This window comes from Cupressus sempervirens, chromosome 7 (genome assembly GCF_028749045.1).
Source record: "Cupressus sempervirens isolate cs-2001-9-10 chromosome 7, ASM2874904v1, whole genome shotgun sequence".
In the NCBI taxonomy this organism is placed as follows: Eukaryota; Viridiplantae; Streptophyta; class Pinopsida; order Cupressales; family Cupressaceae; genus Cupressus; species Cupressus sempervirens.
The window spans coordinates 752,551,544-752,572,610 of NC_143124.1; the positions used below are offsets into that span (position 1 = coordinate 752,551,544).

Consider the following 21,067-nt stretch of genomic DNA (forward strand, 5'->3'; position numbering starts at 1 on the left):
GTCGATGTCCTAACTCCTTGAGGAAATCATTATGAATCTTGTTGTTAGCTAGTAACTCCAACTCATAAGCCACCTCACCAACTTGCCTAACAATCCTGAAAGGCCCATAGTATCATGTCTTAATACTATTTTTGAGAGTGCACTTGCAATAAGGCTGCGACATCGTATCCCCCACCTCAAATGAATGCTCAACACTCTTCTAGTTTGCATATTGCTTCTACTGATTGTGTGCTTTATGGATATTCTCACGAAGAGCAATCATAATATCTTGATTCTCCTGCAACACATTTTCGATACCAAGTACTCTATTGTCACTCATTAGGAAGTCAAAGAAACTAGGTGCCTCGCTAACCATACAAATCCATAAATGGTGTCATCTGAATCGTAAGATGGTAAGTGGTGATCTAGCAATATTCACAAAGATGTATCCCCTTCATCCATCCCTTTTGCTGCCCTACAATGTAATTCCTGAGATATGCCTCCACCCATTTATCAAAAATATTTCTCTGTCCATATGTCTATGTGTGGTAACAATTGCTCAGAGTGAGTTCAATACCATGCAATCTGAGTAACTCCTACCAAAACCTTCTCAAGATCCATCTATCTTTGACACTAACAATGCTCCAAGGTAACCTATACAATCTGAATATTCTCATGAAAAAATAACTCTCCTCCTTGTGTTGTTGAATATGTAGCTCTTATCAAAAAGAAGTGAGCATACTTGGTGAGGTGATAAACAACTACATAGATATAATGTCTACCTGGGGCTTTACATACAATTTCTACCCTAGGCTTTTGGCAAGTCTGTAATGAAATCCATTGATATGCATTCCAACATCTCGTCGAGAATTGGAAGTGGTTGAAGTAGTCTGGCAAGGTATGCTAATAGACAAGACATTCTCTAACATATTGTAGAACATCTGACTTAAGATCTGTCCAAGTGAAACACTCCAACACCTCTTTGTAAGTCTTAAAATGCCTGGGATGTCCTATCATAGGTGCATCGTAAAAAGTCCTCAACACCGTGTTCTTCATTTTCGTGGGCTCAAAAAGATCATCCCTTTGTAAATGATAATGTCACTTATAACTAAATATTTGTTCTCCAGTATTGACCCCTCAATTATACCAGAAGCCCAAGAGTCCTTGACATACTTTGTAACAATCAAATGTTTCCAATCCTCTGAAATGTTAAAGTTGTAGCTTCAGTCGGATAAATTTGTCTGAGATTCATTGTTGTTAGTGGTAAATAATCATTTTCTATTTATACATATTCATGTCTGATGTAAAGAAAGATAGTGAAGTAAGATGCAAATTAATATATTGCCTTCCGCAGAGATGCATAAAGGAGGAATGAAACAACATATATGTAATTGAAAAGATCAGATGTGGAACATTACCAAAGTATCGAACCTGCCAACCTTATAAAAGTGATGGTAAAATCTCCAATAGTCACAAATACCCAAACCACAAATCAGCAATGTCAGAAGAAATAATCAAATCAGCAAGCTTGTCCATACTTCATATTTGTTGATAATTTGTGACAATTTCAATGAGGAGAGATCGTGATGTCTCCTTACAAGAAACTATTCTGTGTAAACTTGATGCATATCCATTCTACGCACTGGAGACTGCAATAATTTAAGATTAATACTGGAAGTTCATTGCTGGAAATAGAGGGAGGAGTTTGACATAATTATACATATGGTAAAATATACGTACCTCTATGATTGGATCAAATTCCTATAATAGGAATTAAAGGTGCTATGTTTGTGCCACTATAACTCAAGGGATTTGGTGGACATTGATCAATTCATCTAATGAATAGTACATTGAAAAGAAGATATATTTCATTACAGAACCTTGGTTGTTGCAATTATCAATACATAGAGGAGCTAACAAGCTGTAATCCTATACCTGAAACGTATCAGTCTATGCAAATTGGGAAGCAATTGAGACATAGACCTACTACCAAGAGCAATATCATTGAATAGAATCATTACTATATCAGATAGCAAGGAGACTCATCAAATACAATCATACATGTATTCATATCAATCACCATTCAAGAATCAAAAATAGATAAGCGATCAACTCAATCAAAGTATATATCATTAGCATATATATGGAGAAGATTCGATGCAGAAGCATTTGAACTTAATAGAAGACAAAAAGATATTGGTGCATTGGAAAGAGAAAAGCAGAGGAGCGTATAAGAACAGGGAACAAGGTACTTGTTGTGTGGATCAATGATTCAGCACAAAAAATGAAGGAGAAACAAATGACATAAAGCACCCTTATGATGACATCAGTGGACAATGAGGACATTGCAGAGAAGACAAATAAGAGAAAATATGTGAATTCAATCCCACTAGCAGAACATCAATGTAACAAAATATATTTGGATTACATATACCACCACATAAATAAGGTGTGTCACATATTAAATAAGGGAATGTCGCATTGCATTATATTCTGTACTAGACAATCCACATTCTTTCATGCATATGGGTTGAAGAAGTCAATAATTTTTTTAACTCCTATGTGAATATGATACTTAAGAAAATATAGATTTGGAATTGGTTAGAATCGATTATTGATAAAGAATAGATTACTAAATACAAGTTCCTCACTGTTTGCATAGAAATTTCTTAATCATAGCTAAATATTTGATAAGGAAATAATATGTTTGAGGAACGTATATTGAAATATGTAAATAGAAGATTGAATATATATTATATATTCAAAGTATACATTTTATCTATAATGTATTTGAAGGATCTAATGTTATAATGTGAAACATGAGAAATATATTTATGTTACTATTGTTGGTTCCCAAAACCGCAGATTGGAATCCTATGAGTCTTGCCAACTCAATGCTGGGATATCCAACCAGTTATGGCCAACTTGACGGGATTGATTGATGTGATCCAAATCCCCTGCGCTTATGGCTCTGCAAAACCAAAGCGGGTGTACCTAATCCTGAACAAAAAACTTATGCCCAAGATGCTTATAGCAGATCGATTAGAATGCAAATGTAATAAAAGTTTCCAAAAGGGCAAGAATTAACTTGCAAAATTATGAATTAAGAATAATGAATATATGAGTGTTTTAAATAAAATTAATTAATTATAGATGATTGCAACAAATGAATATATTAATTCTTCAAAGGAAAGAAATGAACAATTGCCAGCATATGGATTGCTAATTATGAATAATACAAGGAGCAGTGACGAAGGGCGATAGAGTCAGTATTATAAGTTTAAAACATAAAACTTTATAAAATTCTACACACATCAATTATAAACAATTTGGTAATCAAGATGCGACAAATCAAATATATGGACGCAATTTTAAAATAGTCTAGAATGTATTTTAAATCCTGTGGTAGGGAGACAAACCAAACATAGATTCGAAAACAATTAAATATTTCTCAATATCTATGATGTTCGATTTTAAAATGCTATAATTGATCATGTCCACTTATCTATCATATAAATTATTTATAAAATTAAAATAATAATTATAAAAGACAAAACTATATAATATTTTCACTCTAAAGCTTCACGCAAATAAAATAAAATAAATATTTCTTATTGATCATGTCAAAAATAAAATTGCACCAAAGACACTCCTAACAGATGATCCATCCAGTGCAATTTGACTCTAGAATCGCACAAGAATTTATTCAACAATCCACAAACCATGGGCTTAGTTCAAAAATTCATTCTTCGCCCATAGAAGAATATAATATATCAAGAATGCATCATAGTAAACGAAAATTAGGAGACTAGATATGAATTGTCCGAATCGTATCTTTTGTGTTTTACATCTCATATTTATAGAGCACTTAAGGGCATCGGTTGGCTTTTGCAAGCATTGCACCTCTTCAATACAAATAACCAACCAACATTAAATACTTAATATGATTTTATATAATATCAAAACATAACTAGCGCTTTAATTATTCATGTGCCTTATAGCCTTCATTGACATTAATCGATGGCCTTTGCATTCACCGCGTGAGTGCGCATCCACCGGTTCATGAGATATGTGTTCAAATTTCCTTAGTGTTTGCACAAAATCAAATGTAATTTGCTTCACTGTCGTGGAAGCCTCCCTATGCACTTCTCCATTTATTGACGTGTTGATTCCTTCCTCTATCGTATTTTATAGACCATAATCTACAACGTCCAATCTCCTCATCCGCATGGGTTCACTAAACCTGCAACAAATACAGAGTAAGTGTTAGATATTACTCATCAAACATTAGCCAATATTCAACAATACTCCGGCTCTACAAAATACGGGCAGCAAAGTCTCTTGGGAAATCACTCTTCAGCAACCGGAACTCATGCTCTCCTTCAATATTTGTTTCCAATAATCAAACCTACCTTTGGTGTGTGTTGTTGCATTCAATGGAAGTCACGATAATGACATGGAAACATGTGTTGATTTTAGCCAATGACAAGGTCTATGAAGTGAAGATGAAGATTGGTTACTGAAGCTTCCTTGCTGCTTTGTTCGAGTCAAATTACGGAATCATCTCTACAGGTTGTCACCAACGATGGCATCAAATATTGATTGCAATTGTATGGCTACTGCCTCAGGTCCTTAGTAAACACGACATTATCCAAACTCCCCTCCTGCAATGTTTTATATATAAAAAATATATGCACAATATACAATTGGAGTTTCAAGTAGACCTGCCTGCTGCATCCATATATTTTTATCTTATAGATTTGAAGAAAACGAAAAAAGATTCAATACTCGTATGTATTGAGTTGCTTTGGAATTTAGCTATGTTCCCCGGGAACGCGTACCCGGCCTAAAACCCCCCGTTTCGGGGACGGGTATGGGACGTCCCCCAGCCGTCCCCAAATTCCCTTTTTTTGCAGGGGACGTCCCCGAAACTTGGGGACGTGGGGGGGACAAAAGGGGGACGGCTAGCCGTCCCTGTTACAGAAAGGGGACGTCTAGCCATCCCACGACCATACCGGGTACGGCCGGCCGTCCCCCTTTTTTGCAAGCTCAAAACATTAAAAAATATATATAAAAAAAACATTTGTTGTCTTTTTTGGTCGGCTAGTGGACCCCACTCCTCCAAAAACCCTAAAATGTATATAACTCAACACATTTAAATTGTTTTAACCGTTCTTTGGTTTTCATTTTACATTGCAGCCGGCTGAAGTTTTCATTTTGCAAGTAGAGGAGGTAATAGTTTTGCTTCCAAGAGCTTGACCAAGGGTTTGATCTTCTATTTTGTCCACCAAGTAAGTATAAAACTCTTTGTGCTTTCATCTATCAATTTTTTTAATAAATTTGTAGCTTGCAAAGTCTGATTTTTTTATTTTTTTTCATTGTTTCAGCTCATATATCTATTCAATTGCATATTTAAACACAATGAGCAGCAGTGGGAGTACAAGTAATAGTAGTGAAGAAGAAAATGTAGAGGTTGATGTTGTTAGTAGTGACACTAGGCAAAAACCCAATCCTAAAGCTGATTTGTTTAAATGCCCTTCCGACATTATGAAGAATTTTGCAAAGGGTCCTTTCAATAGGAAAAAACCTCTTCTCCAATATGTCACACCTAGGCCAAAAGATAAAAAGAATTCAGGAGGGACTAGGGTGTGGGATTGTCATGTTTGTCTTGATGATTTTAGGGGCAGCTATACAAGAGTGAAGTCACATTTTTTAGGTGTTACATGCCAAGGAGTCAAAGCTTGTCCTAACCTAACCGATGAACAAAAATTAGAATGTCAAAGATTGCACTTAGAGGCTGAAATGGAGGGGCAAAATTTGACAGTGACATCACCATCCATTCCCTCACAATCATCTAGGCATATTTCATCCGCCATTGGTACTAGTGGCAGCCCTAGTGGGTCTAGAGGGAAGAGAAAGATAAGTAGTAGTGAGAAGGGCTCGGTGGAAAGTATGTTTAATGCACAGGCAAAGGAGAAGTGTGAGGCATCCATTGGTAGATTTTTTGTTGCTAATGGTATCCCATATAATGCAGCCCGTTCCACTTATTATAAACAAATGGTGAAAGATATTATGAGCATGAATTCCTCATTTGTGCCCCCCGGTGAGCATAAGCTACGAACCACTATCCTAGATGAAGAGTACTCAAAGGTTGCTTTATTATTTGAGGATATGAGACGCACTTGGGTTAGGACAGGCTGCTCTATTGTGATGGATGGGTGGACCGATGTTAGACATCGGCCACTCATCAATATCATTGTCACATCCCCTTCTGGCTCTTATTTTTTGAGAGCCATAGATTGCTCAGGAAAGAAGAAGGATGCAGATTTTCAGTTCACCATTTTGCGAGATGCCATAGAGGAGATTGGGCCCTCTAATGTTGTACAGGTTATCACAGATTCTGCACCTGTGTGCAAATCAGTAGGTTTGATGATAGAGGGTGCTTATAGGCACATATTTTGGACCCCTTGTTGTGTTCATTCCTTGAACAATGCATTGAAGGACATAGGGAAGATTGAATGGGTGAAGCAAGCGGTGCTAGAAGCTAGAGAAGTGCAAATGTTTATTTGCAACCACCACACTTCACTTGCTCTATTCAGGTCCTTCTCTAAGAAGGAGTTCCTCAAACCAGCCAAGACAAGGTATGTCAATTATAATTATAGTTTACTTTTAGTTTGTTTTAACTTTAAGTTATTTAAAAAAATTATTTATAAGTTTACTTACATGTGATGCTTTTTGTTTTAAATTTTAATCATTAATGTTTAAGTTTAAATTTTTAATTTTTAATTGTTGCTATAGGTATTGCACATATTTCATCTTGATGGAGAGGATGATTGAGGTGTATGAGGCCCTTCAATTGATGGTGGTGAATCCAAAGTGGGGACGATGGTCTCATTCTAAGTCCACTGAAGGAAAAGCGGTGAGGCAAAGGATCCTTGATGAGAGTTGGTGGTCCACAATGAAGTAAGTTGTTGGTTTTTAAATTTACTATTAGTCTTTTGCTTGCTGATTTTCCTACTAATAATCTTAAAATTCTTAAAATTCTAATTCTGATTTTTTTTTTTTGTTGGCATTTTGATCTTGCATATACATTTGCTCTGTCATAGCACCCATTGTTGATGTCATTAGATATGTTGATACTGATGCTCCTAGTTTAGGAGAGATCTATGAGACTATTGACAGCATGTTGGGTAAGATGAAGAGAATTGTTGCGGCAAAGGATCCTACATTGGGCTTTTATGAGGAGCATATTAGGCCTATTGTGACGCGGAGGTGGAACATAATGAATACCCCGCTTCATATGGCAGCATTTGCTCTAAATCCCAAATGGTATGCACAGTTGGGTGGAAGGGGCCTCCCATGTGATGATCCTGAGGTTTTGGATGGCTTCACAAAAGCAATTGATAAGATGTATTCAGCTCAAGATGCCTCTACTCTTCGTGCACAGTTCCTTGACTTCACCAACCTTCATGGCCCAAACTTGGGTAAGCCACAAGCAAGGTTGGATAGAGTTGTTTTGGCAAAGAGGGATCCTATTGGATGGTGGACTTGGCATGGGAGAGATACACCTGAGTTAAAGATACTTGCCGGTCGCCTCTTTTCACAGGTTGCTAGTTCTTCAGCTGTAGAGAGGAACTGGTCCACATATTCATATATCCACTCTATCAAGAGGAATAGACTTACCTCTAAAAGAGCGGAGAAGCTAGTGACAGTGCATCATGCTCTTCGACTTGCCGATCGCCAAACTCCAGAGTATAGGCAGACACCAACTTTGCGATGGGATATTGAGCTTGAGGATGTGGCCCAGATAGATGAGGATGACATAGCACCAGGACTGGTTGGGGTTCCATTAGATGAGACTATGCTTCCTGTGGAGGATGACAGTGAGGAGGATTCTGATTTTGATGTCATGGATTAGTAGAGGCAGAATAGGAGCAGCAGTCTGCTTCATTTTCTATGTTTTTCTTTTTATGTTGAACATGAACATGATTATGATACATTGATTATATGATACTTATTACTTTATGGCAGCCTATAGCTTTGGGCATATTTTGATTTTGATTTTCAGATTTATGATTTATCATGCTTATCATTATAAGCCTTATGATATTGACAATGGTTAATAACTTAATGTTCATTGTTCAGTGTTCTCTGATATTGTATTGATATGCATTTTGAGAATTGGATACTAAAATACTAAATAGTAAAATACTAAAATCGGATATTATTTCATAGATGGCATTCAAATGTTGTATGTTATGGTTCTATAATGTTTAAATGACATGCTTTGTGATTAGTTCAATATGAATGACATGTATATTTACAAATTTCAATGTATATACTATATTTTAAAATTTTCCTATATATATAGCCGTCCCCGTCCCCAAAATCGCCAAAAAAATTTGCTGTCCCTGAAACCCGTCTCGCCGTCCCCATACCGGAAACTTGGGGGAACATAGGAATTTAGCTACCACGGTGAACTGCTCATAGATTATAGCTGCAGTATCATGTGCATCACCCACAATAGTGTATGTACAGAATATGCTGGATCAAACAAACATCATCCCTGAAGAGATAATCTGCATATTCTTCTATTCTCAGCATTCAGTTTGGTAGTCAAAAAGTCTTCATGAACTGCCATTTGCAAAGTCTATTAATGAGGTTGCTGTAGGTGACAACATCAGCTGTATGGTCTCTGACTGACAACTTCTTTAGCCTCTGCCACTTATTTTGTTTGGAAAGCTAATGAATCAGTAGGTTGTGAGTTACAGTTTTAGGAAAATAAACTTTGCACTTTATCTCATCTCTTTAACTTGGAAGCCTCCTACACCCGACTTTGCATATTAAGATCAAGGTTTGAAAACATTTTACCATAGCAGCAGCCCTATCTATATTGGCATCTCTGCAAACATTTGTTTGAATCTATCTTACTGTTTTGAATTTTGAATTTGAATGCTTGCAGATTTGACTGTCACCGTTTCAAACCTGTCTTTTATCCACATGAGCAAAATGTTGTTTTTCTGATTTGTCTCTTTGTCTTGCACTTATGATGCCCTCTTGACTTTAGACTCATACAACTGGTAATGCCAAAAGGCATATGCTCACTTGAGCAGATTCAATAATAAAAAGATAAGTATTTCAATGCCCTTGTTGATTAGGTTGTTGACTATGTATGTATTTCACATCTTTGCCTTTGAGATCTATGATCATATGGAATTTTTATCTCCAACATCATAAATGGATCCCTGGTATTTTCCCTGAAAAATAGGGCTCTATCGACAATTAGTAACAGACATGAGATAAACTACTAACATTCTTATTTGAATAATAATTATTGTTTGCCTTGATCTTCTTCCTTCGAAAATATTATTGCAAGAAGAGGGAGATTGAGATTCGAAGGGAGCCAGACATTTCATTTGAGACAACCTTGAAAGAGGAGCAAATAGAGAATATGATTCAGTCAACCTTCAGTGATCTTGGTCCTATTTATTCGAAGGGAGTAAACCACGTTGTGATGGATTCACCAATGATATAAATATGGAATACACAGATTGTAAGATGTGCATAATATAAGTTCAATCAAAAGATCAAACAAATACCTTTTCATGAACAAAGGAAAATTGAGTTATTGTGAAACGTTAATGAAGCCTTTAAGAATTCATTTGAACCATCTGCGAGTCTCTCTTTGATGAATGAAACTCAACGTATGAGTTGTAGGTTCATTCATGTAGCACGATCATACTCAATCAAGATATTGGTATATTGTGGACAAGTTTGAGAAAACGGAAGGACATGTTTGATTCTACTGTTAAGCTTAAATGAAAGTTTGGGCCTTCAATAATCAAAAAGAGTAAGTTGGAACTTAGAAAGGAGTTGTCATATTTGATACAAAATTGTTCAAGAATGAGTGAAAATTTTCCATTGTGGGGGGGAATAATAGTCAATGTTCCATTCCCACTTGAACCTTATTTAGAGAGGAGATGTTCCATTATCAAATAATCTAAGAAGACAATTTATGAATCTTCATGTGCAGATAAGTGTTCTTATCTTTTACATTTACCTACTCTTGTAGCCTCTCTCTTATTTATAATTCTATAAATACTATAAGGGTTATTTGCCTTGATTTTTTTCCTTTATGGTTGAGGATATTCTTACAGGAAAAGAAGGTTGGTGCTTTACATAATGCTACCTAATATTGTGCAAACTCAATCTAATGATAGTAGCTCCAAAGACCCTGATGATCAAGATGTATAAAATGAGGTTTTTGAAGCAAACATCTTTGATGATCAAGACTATGAGATTCTTCTACATTAAGAGGGAGTATGACACTTCTTCTAAAGCAACGAAGGAGCTTAGAAGATTGATACTCAAAGGGAGTCTAAAATACATGTACGTGACTGCACGATTTTGATAGGCCTACCCATATATACATCATGAGGAAATAACGACTTATCACTGAAGGTTGAAAGATTAATATCAGATTTAAAAAGAGTCCAAGAAGCATCCTTCGGTGAAGAGAGTCTCAAAGAGAGTAACTATAGGATCTGACATCCCAGGATCATTGTTCAGAGGGAGAAAATTTGAGATGCAATCCTTTGTGGATGATATCTTCTCTATGAAGAGAAGTTCTAAGTGAAATTCTTTGTAATGTGCTCTCCTCTATGAGAGAAAAGTCTGAGGTGAAAACCCTTGTTCCACCCTCTAGTAGCAGCTACGGTGGGTCCACCCTCTAACTTGGTTCATGATGGATATCATGTGAGTTACTACATGATGTTGTTGTGATTATGTCATGAAAGGTCATTGATGTATATATTTAGAGGGAGATATTGAAAGGTGACAATCTTATCAATAGTTGGAACTGTTATCATAACAGACTACATTAAGTTGTTGTCCTGAAGTGCCGGAAGTTATGATAACGAACAGAAGGTAACTATTGTAAGGTGACGATCCTATCAATAGTTGACGTATCTCCTAACACCAAAATGTGTTAGAGCAAGTGTTATCATGGTTCTTCAAGCTAGATTTTGCCGGACACTTTGATAACCAACTTATCATGGTTCTTCAAGCCAAATTTTTCCGAACAACTTGATAATCAACTCATCATGGTTCTTTGGGCCAGATTTTGCCAAACACCATGAAAATCAATTTGTTATGGTTCTTCGGGCAAGATCTTGTCGGACACCATAATTTAAATCTATCATAGACCACACTTAAGGTGGTATTCAAATCTTATATTCCAATTGCTGAATTTCTCTCCTTGCTAAAGAGGGATAATTGAGAAATTTGGCCTCATAGTGAATTGAAGCAAATTCCATATGTAATATATGTTAATATATATATCTATGTTGATATCCTTATATATGTCATTCCAAGAATATCATATTGAGTCGATATTTTTTCATATACTTGAGAGCACAAGGTGTTCTACAAACCCTCCCTAGCTAAGAGGGAGTGTTAAAGTTCTAGCTTTAGTCGGATAAATTCGATCTGAGATCCATTGTTGTTATTGGTAAATCATCATTTTCTATATATATGTATTCATGTAATAATAATATATATTAGTATATATATTATAGTATATAATATATATACATATTATATATAATATATATATATTATACATATACATATATTAATACATACATACATACATATATATATATTATACTAATTATTATTATGAAATATATGTATTAATTAAATGATGATTAAACCTTGGAGACATGTCTCATCATGAGACATGTCTTCTCTCATATTTATATGAGATCCAGATCTGCATTTGGAAATATCAATCACAATAGTCATATTATTACATTTGCAGTAAAGATCCATGTTACTTAACATGAAATCTTGACTGTAGAGCTCAAATGTGGACGGTGAGACAAAGCATCAACAACAACGTTTTGAGTCCCTTTTGCATAGGCAATATCAGAATCATAGGATTGTATCTCACTAACCCATTTTTGTTGACGATCGTTAAGATCTCATTGCCCTATGAAATATCTCAGGCTATTATGATCTATCTCAACACAAAACTTGTTGCCTATAAAATATTGCTTGAAATTGGCCAACGCATGCATGATGGTCAACATATCTTTGTAATAAATATTGTAGCTCCTCTCTAGCCCCCTTTGTTTCCTACTCTTGAGAGCTATCGGATGCTTGTCCTGAATAAGGACTCTACCAATTCCTTCACTCAAAGCATCACACCGAAGTTCAAAGGGTCGAGTAAAATATTACAATGCAAGAATGGGGCAAGAAGTTGTCAACTTCTCAAACTTCTCAAAACATTCATGTGCCTCCGAGGTCCAAACAAGTGCCCCTTTCTTTATTAAATTTGTAAGTGGTGTTGCATGGTGTGAATACCCATTGACAGATTTGTCGCAAAAACCACAGAAACCCAAATATCTCCACAATTGTGTAAGGTTCTTAAGTGTCATTCGCTCAATAATTGCTTTAATCTTGTCAGAATCCATATTCACATCTTCTACGCTGATGATATGGCTATTTGTTGCTGCCATGTGTCTGTAAAGCTCTTGTGCTTCTCTTTCTTCATTGTTTGCCCAATTTCTTCCTTTGTTTCTTGGTAGGTCTTCTCCTTCTCCACCACCCATTATTTATAATGGTAAAACCTCAAATTGATTTCCTCTTGTTCTTCTCTCCTTCTCCACCACCCATTATTTATAATGGTAAATCCTCAAATTGATTTCCTCTTGTTTTTCTCTCCTTCAAGTGTAGTAACTATAATGAGTTGTTGTGACTGCATATGAAACTTCAACCCTGTAGGATGGAAGGATCAAATCTCTAATACCACTATAATATCCCTTACTAATTTGGAATCCAATTTTCTAATTTTGTGATCTGACAAGGGAATGCACTTCATTAGCTCTTAAATCTATGCCAAAATTCCCTCAATAGAGCGATTAAAATACCTTGTGAAATCAATGCAGAAATGGATGTCAACAATCAATAATCTGCATACTTCATACCAAATCAACCTCCATGAAATCTGAATACAATGATACCAATGTGAAAGACTGAATATCTCTCACCCAAACAGCTACAACCCTTCAGAGGATCTTTCACCACCTCAATTATGTTCATCAATGGGAGTGATTTTCCCCAATGACCAATGGAATAACATACAGAAACCCATGGCTCCACAAATCTTCATATCAAAACAATTGTCAAGAACTGGATGATTAGAAACTTAACTGACCCCTTATTTATACTTTTTCTCCAAGGGGAGAAGGATCCTTCAAGAAACTTCTAGAAACATGAGGACATGGATCCTTCAAGAAGCTTCAAGAAACATGTTATTTTATTTTTGTTGCTTTATTAAATTAATAATTATAAGGCCACCTTTTAATATTCATTTATTTGATCACCTTACAAATAATTAGTTAATTTCTCCCTTATTTCTCCAACTAGCCATCAGGAGCATAAAGGCTAGGGCGAACTTAAATGGCTTCAAGGAAAAGCACATTACATAATCAGTATGTAAACGCTTGTGCAATATAGCAAGCAACTTAGTGAAGTCCCAAATAGAGGTAGCAAAGGAGGTGGTGTTGTGGGGGGAGTTTCTTTCAAGTCCTCGAGTCTTGAAAACGTCACCCTGCCAAGGACACAGGTTTTTTGGAGGGGATTTGTCCCCGTGGAACAATGACACTTGGTCCCCCATCCCCTAAACTCATCACCCAGTATACAAACACTGAAGAACTGTCTTTCATTAGTTTTTCAAAAAAAAAAACTTATATAAAAAAAACATAAATACAATTATTTTTCAGCACAGAAAACACCTTTCTAAATAATTAAACAATTAGTTAATTAATTATCCCTTTTAAACCATTCCAAATTCTTACAAAAAACATTAAAATAATCCAATTAAACTGTCCTAATAATTCCACCGGCTCCTTAAATGTGGAGGAATCCAGTCCATGAAAAGTTGATATTATCTAAAGATGATAGACTTCTCCAAGAAATTTGGAGCGCTCCCAAAATGCTAAAATCTCATACAGAATGTACTGATGTGCACATCTTGATTCCTACAACTTGTTGCCGCTATCAGAATTTCTTTCCAAGAATGTTGTGAGCGATCTCCAAGAATGTTGGAATAGCTATGAAAAAAAGACATTACACGATATGAAGATAAAGACATTACACTCAAATATAAAGAAGGCTGAAAAGCTGATGTAAGTCATCAAACAATTGAGTCCAAAGCCCTACGAGTTGATAAGCAGCCAATGGGAAAAACTGGACAGATATACTCAGAATCTGAGTAGAGGATTCAAAGTAGACGATGCTAGAAAACCCAAAATAAAATCTTCATGGACTAGTTCCAAGGGCACAAAATATAAAACACACATACCTTGAAGAAATTTAAGAAGCATGGCCATACTAGCATTGATAGCTGGAGGTATTATAGGCCCCATCACGGTGCCTGGATTTATGACAACCACATCCAAACCAGTTTTCTTGGCGAAATCCCGGGCCGCCTTTTCAGCGAGTGTTTTTGATGCAGGATACCAAATCTGCACCAACCTAACCTTAATCTTGTCAGTGATTGACTTAGCCAACAACCATGGAAAAGAAAACAATTGCTACTAAAACATATTAAGAGAGCAATTACTACCCCATTTTTTTCACAGTAATCAAGATCAGTCCAACAGTTTTCATCCTTGGGCACATCAGCAGGCCAGTTTGGACTGGGAGTGATTGCAGAAATTGACGAGGTTAACACTACGCGTTTCACTTCTGCTTTGTGGGCAGCTTGCAAGACATTCGTAGTGCCCTTGACAGCAGGATCCAAGAGCTGAGTCTGCAGGGATACAAAAAATTCCATTCAAGTATAAACAACACTAAGACCTTGCAGTCAGAAGCTCAATCTCCAAAAATAAGTTCAATAATAAATGCCGAAATACTCAGTTGACGGAATCAAACAACCAGGAATCAACAAAGTTAAAACTCACTTGCGGGTCCTCGACTTCATCCACAATGCAAGGAGATGCTAGATGGAAAACACCCACACAGCCACTAATGGCAGCACAAATAGAATCATAATCCAGTACTTCCACTTGAAACAATTTCAGCCTCTCCTTGGCTCCTTCCATGGATTCCAAGTGTTTGGTTTCTTTCTCATTTCCTGAGCGTATTCCATGTATAATCACAGTCATCATGCCAACCCAATGGGCTGAATTCTGATCATCTCAAGAAAAAGAAAAATGACCAAAATAAAATAAAATTAAGAGCTCCAATTGTGCTTCAAAAACTTACCCAAATCCTGAACAGTGCCATGAACAGAGTAGCCTCTCTCCAAGAGCAAACGAACCACCCATGACCCAATGAATCCACTCGCTCCAGTCACGCATACAGTTTCTTTGTTGTCCATCGTCAGATCAGTATTATGGTTTACAAACCAGAGAAAAATGCAGACTTCCTCCGAACTTTTTTTTACTAGCAAAGCATATCGACCATCTGGTGGGATGCTCATCTACACAAAACGATATGGGACGCCTGGCTTCATTACATTTGTTTGCCCGTCACTAGAAGGTTGGTATTTTATTATGTTTAATCAGAAAGCTAAGCCGTGATTTAATTATTTGAAATAAAACAAAAATACATGTTTCCAACATTTTTTTTTTAATATAGGCAGGTTCGTTTGTCATAGTAAAAAATAAGTTTTTATTAGCATCTATGAGATAGAATATTCTAATGGGATTTCAAGCTATTAAATTGACTTCTCTATTATTTGGAGGCCATCTACATTCTTTGTGGAGTGGAAGTGACAACATATATACATAGAATATATAATAATTATAAAATATATTTTCGTCTAAAGAGGGTTTTCTAGAAGATGGAATATTTGAATTAAATAATTAGTAAATCTAGAGATGAGCAATGCAACTTTCGACATTGACCATTCTTATATAGAAATAATGAGTCTTCACTTGAAAATTATAGACCTATCTACTATATATTGATGCAAGAGCATCTTGGGTGTAAGAGCAATCTTGCATCACCCAAAAATATTTTATTTTAGTTTATGGGAACTTGCTATTTTTAGTAAGTTTGTCATAAAGCTTAGAATGTTCTCATTTTCTACAGGAAGGTTTGTTTTAGAGTTATAAGCCTACTATAAAAATCTCATTGCTCAAGCTTAAGTATCAGAGAAGTTATTGCAGATTTTCAGTAGAAAAATCTTCAGGCTCATCGTTGGAAGCCTTAGAGTGCCCAGATGAGGTACAAAAAATCAACGAAAGGGTGCTATAATTATTTCAAGCATGTAGATCAAGAGCTGGCAATTCCGAAAAGTGGTTATAATAGCCAATCGAAGCAACGATTCGAGAGTTATGACCTTCCAAAGTTGGGCTACCCAAAATATCTAAAATAATTTTCAAAGATGTATTTGGCTGACTCTATATGTATTGTTAGGGTATGTCGGCCCTAGGTATTAAGTTTCAATGTCTAGAACCTTCTCGGCAACATAAAATTGCCTATTAAGAAAGGCCCGAACATTGTCTAGAACAGCTCGGGGTGGTAGTTTGCAGCTTAGTCTTGTAGATTATTGTGAAGAAGGTGCCCATGTGGGTTAGCATATTGTACTTTTGAATTATGTAATTCCGCATTTGTGGCACAAATAATAAGTACATATTTTGTTCTTGCATTCGTTGTTGTTTCTTTGTTTCTTTTATGTGTTTATGGTATTAAGTGGAGCACCCTTCATCATATATTTTTTATATTAATCAGCAACCAAAGCAAGCGGGTTGGCCCTTACACATTACACAAGGTACTAGTTGTTATAGATCAACGCCACTAGGGGCACATTACCAGTAGATTACCCACCCCTTGTAAAGAACAAAGGATTGCAATTGGCCACTTATAGATCAAGGACCTAAAAAGACCATTCAAAACAAACAACTAATACCTAAATAGGTGAGGAAAAATAGCAGAGGGATTTTGAAAGGCTCCCTAAGCCTTCACAATGGGTAAAAAAATGGTATTAAAAATCATGTTGCCATATATTACATCATCCATCCAATTGAAAAACCACACGTTATTTACAAAACTCATTTCCACAACAATAGACAAGAAGCCCACCTCAATAAGAGTAGAGAGAATAGATTATCAGACTAGAGAATCACAAATCCATTTCACACCTAAGTAATCATAGAAAGGACAATAACGCCAAAGTTACCAACCTCCTCTTTCACCACGTAAGTCTCCACCTCCATAGGAACCACAAAAGAGGAAGGAACAAATCAAGTGCATCGATTTCTCTTTATGGCCAATTGAATACATCTTACCTCGAAAAATCCCCAAAGTCAGGTACAAACTTTAACCAAGAACAACCAAACATAATGAGCCCTTAAAAACTATTAGTAGACAACTGACCATGAAAAGAAACAAAATTGTTCCCATACCTACTAAAATGGATAGTCCAAATAAGAAAACAAACATAAAATTAATGGTGACAACAACCTCCATCACAACCTAGCTATGGGGGCAAAGAAACTATAGCTTGGTAATTAGGATGGGCACTATCTTCAAGCTCATGGTAGGGAGCACATACTCTACTTCCACAAATGGTACCTTTTACAAGGCCTCAAAATGTGCATAACACTCTAAACTGTTTAACCTCCAACACATCAATATCCCCACACAAAGAGCCTACATCAAGAAACTTAGCACCCAAGGGCTAAGGAGAGGTAGGAAACTCCACCCCAATCCCTTTTCATATAACAAATTGAATGACCTAGAAAATGAATAGCTCAAGAAAATTCCTCCATCATAAGTGTAGACAAACCCACATCTAGCAGGAAAAAGGAAAGACAAAGCCCCCACTTAGTATCAATAGACACCACTCCTAGATCAAACATAATAACACTATCCAAAACATTATCAAGAACTCCAAACACTCTGAAACCACCCTTATTATAACCAATATACAAAATAGTGGCATAATAGTCACATAGCCACCAAGATTTGTATCTGCTATTCAATATAAGGCACAATCATCTTCCAGCCACCCAACACTTGCAAACGAGAGATCAATTGGCCACAATGGTAGTCATTGTAGACCAACTACAAAAGGCTATAGATCCACCACCACCAATCAAGAAAACACTATTTGTATAAGAAAGGATGCATGTATCCTAAAAGCTTCCAAACAAAAACATCATCAATAAAAACTATTGAAGGAAAAATAAATGGCTACACACACTCTGTCATGATGATGCAGGAGCATCTTGGGTCATTGAGCAATCTTGCGTCAACCAAAAATATTTCTAGTTTTTTGTACCAATCTATTGTTCATGAAATAGTCATTGTTGCTTTTGTTTTCATGTTATGTGTAGTTGTCATCATGTTGAAGACCTATCCTAGATCTTTCTCCTAAGTGTGTGAATTCTTATGTTGGATATATCTTGAGTTCTATGTCAAACTTTGCAGACCTATTTTCTTATTGTTTCCACCTTGCGTAATGTTTTGATCCGATTGGCACAATTTTGATTGATTACATGGAATCTTGTGCAGTTAGGAGCTAACTCCTAACACATGTGTGGACCTATCTTCAAGTATGTGTGGATTTATATGATTGTTTGCATGGGTTTTTGTTTACTCTTCCAAGTATGGTCCTAAGTTGTAATTAATGCTTGACTAACTGACTTGTGGTTTAGCTACCTATAAAGTAAGCTTAGTTAGATGTAGGAAAGTAGCATTTTAGAGAGTAGAAGTTAGGAGAGACTAAGAAGAAGCAGTAGCATAATGAATAGGAAGATGTGAGCTTAGGCTCTAATTTTGTATATTTCTTGTTTTCTTTAAGGCCACAACCCACAAGGCCTCACAGTCAGGCATGTTGTGGATGTTATATATGTGAAGTGAAATAATTACACCTAAAATATGTTGTATATGGCCTTGTGTTCTCTATGGTTTCATTTATCTAATGTATAGCTTTCATGTGTACTCTAAGCAGGGGTAGAAGGTTACAAGTTGAATTTATTCCACATGTTGTTGTAGCACTCTCCATGTGCCCTCCTTACATCGGGTGGTATCAGAGAGAGTTATTTCTTTTGGCTTGGATCATGGAGAACCTTGTTGAATTTGGTTGTAGGGTGATAGATCTAAAATCTGACCTATAACTTGTAGAAGGTTATGATCTTGCAGGAACTATTGTCAAGATGGTTCATGGTAGAGGAAATGTAGATAATGTAATTATGGACATGCTAAGGAAGATTGTAGAAAGACTTGAAGTTGTGGAGATGGCGTAGAGAAGAGGTGTAAATCTTGAATATGTTAGTAATGATGAAGAGGCAACACTAAATCCTAATCCTAAACCTAAGGTCAAACAAGATGAGGAAAGGCTCCTGAGAGTTCTATCTGGGGTGAATGATAGACCTCTTGTTGAAGTTTCTTGCTATGATGGAAGACTTGAAACTAATGTTGTGTTGGATTGGATTGTTGAGATGGACAAATACTTTGAGTGTGAAGGTACTCTTGATAATAAGAAGGTTAAGATAGTAGTCACCAAGTTGAAGGGGCATGCTTCAATTTGGTGAGATCATTTGCAAATTGAGAGACAAGAGAGAGGAAAAGAAAAGATCAAGATATGGGTAAAGATGATTGGGAAAATGAAGAAAATCCATGTTGTTTATCAAGTTAACTTATTGAGAAATATGCAAGATTTGAGGCAAAAAGACATGATTGTGAAGGAATACATTAAGGAATTCTACAAATTGGATACTGGATATGGACATGTAGATGATGAAGTTGAGAAAGTAGAAAGATGCCTGAATGGTTTGAGGACATCAATTCAAGATGATATCAATATGCTTTAAAATCTAAAAGAAAGATTGGCAAATAAATGTGATCAGAGATAAAGGGGAAGAGGTGGCATATTTCAAAGAAGTAGAGATAGAACATATGGAGAAGGTAGCAGATCTGGCAATACAATGCAAGATAAAGAAAAATCAGAATGGAAGGAAGAATTTGTTCGTAGAAGAGGTAATTACACTAGAAGTAGCTATTCTAGTTACACTATGAATAATAATGGTGGAAAAAGAGAAGAAAGATCTTGGTATAAAGATACTTGTTATAAATGCAGAGAAGAAGGGCATTTGGCCTTTGAATGTGCTAACTCTGGAAAGAAGATTGAAGGTAATAGTAGAATTTCTTTGGCTTGTCAAGAAGTTGTTGTTGAAATACCTAATGAACCTAAAAATGTGAGAATTTGATTCTAAGAAGAATCGTGTGGAACAAAAAGATTGATGGAGAACTTGTTTCAAGAAGAAGTTTGTCCAAAACTAGATGTAAGGTATCTTGAAAATTTTGAAAGGTAATCATTGCTAGTAGAACTTTTGATAATATGACATTTGAGAAGTTGGTTAACAAGTTGCAGTTGCAGAGATTGAGACATCCTAAGACTTATCATGTTATTTAGATCGAGAAGGAGCATAAGTTACTTGTAAGTGAAAAAGTTAGCAACTATCATGATGAAGTCTTGTGTGATATTATGCCTATGGATTGTTGTCATATTCTTTTTGGTAGACCTTGGCAGTATGATAGACACACTTTACATGATGGTAGATTGAATCAGTATGCTATTTGGGTAGATAGAAAGAAACAAATATTGTTGCCATTAGTAGAGAAACATGAGGAGAATCATTGTACCATAGTCAGAGTATGTTTGGCTGAAGGTGATCAGTTTGCTAGAGATATGAAAGGACATAATGTTTGTTTCATTTTGAATCCTAGAAAGACCAAGAAACAAGATGAGTTAGAGCATGCACTTGAGATTGAATCCTTTTTGTTAAACTTTTAAGACATAATTTTTGATAATGCAACTGATGGTTTACCACATGTGAGAAGTATAAGTCATTGTATGGATTTGATACCTGGATCTAGTTTGCCTACTAAAGTGCTACATAGATTGACACTTGAAGAAGGGTCTAATTAGAGAAATATTGAGTCCTTGTGTAGTACTTGTTGTCTTAGCACCTAAGAAGAATGGGGAATGGAGAATGTGCACTAATTCTAGAGCCATAAACAAGATAATAGTAAAATATAGATTCCCTTTTCTTAGGATGGATGACAT

General features: G+C 35.9%; 2 protein-coding genes across 2 annotated transcripts in view; one reads left to right on the forward strand and one right to left on the reverse strand.

The window, feature by feature from the left end:
* Positions 1-15,480, reverse strand: part of LOC149549446 (cinnamoyl-CoA reductase 1-like) — an 88,134-nt gene extending 72,654 nt beyond the window's left edge. The window contains exons 1-4 of the mRNA XM_089792824.1: positions 15,253-15,480; positions 14,949-15,121; positions 14,612-14,797; positions 14,348-14,510 (exon numbers count right to left, since the gene is read on the reverse strand). Coding sequence (XP_089648950.1) covers positions 14,348-14,510; positions 14,612-14,797; positions 14,949-15,121; positions 15,253-15,469 — 739 coding nt within the window. The 5' untranslated portion in view covers positions 15,470-15,480. The remainder of the gene's footprint in view (positions 1-14,347; positions 14,511-14,611; positions 14,798-14,948; positions 15,122-15,252) is intronic.
* Positions 5,401-6,946, forward strand: LOC149549447 (uncharacterized). The gene is made up of 2 exons (XM_089793678.1): positions 5,401-6,620; positions 6,778-6,946. The coding sequence occupies exons 1-2, from the start codon at positions 5,401-5,403 to the stop codon at positions 6,944-6,946; spliced, it is 1,389 nt and encodes a 462-aa protein (XP_089649804.1).
* Positions 15,481-21,067: the final 5,587 nt, after the last annotated feature.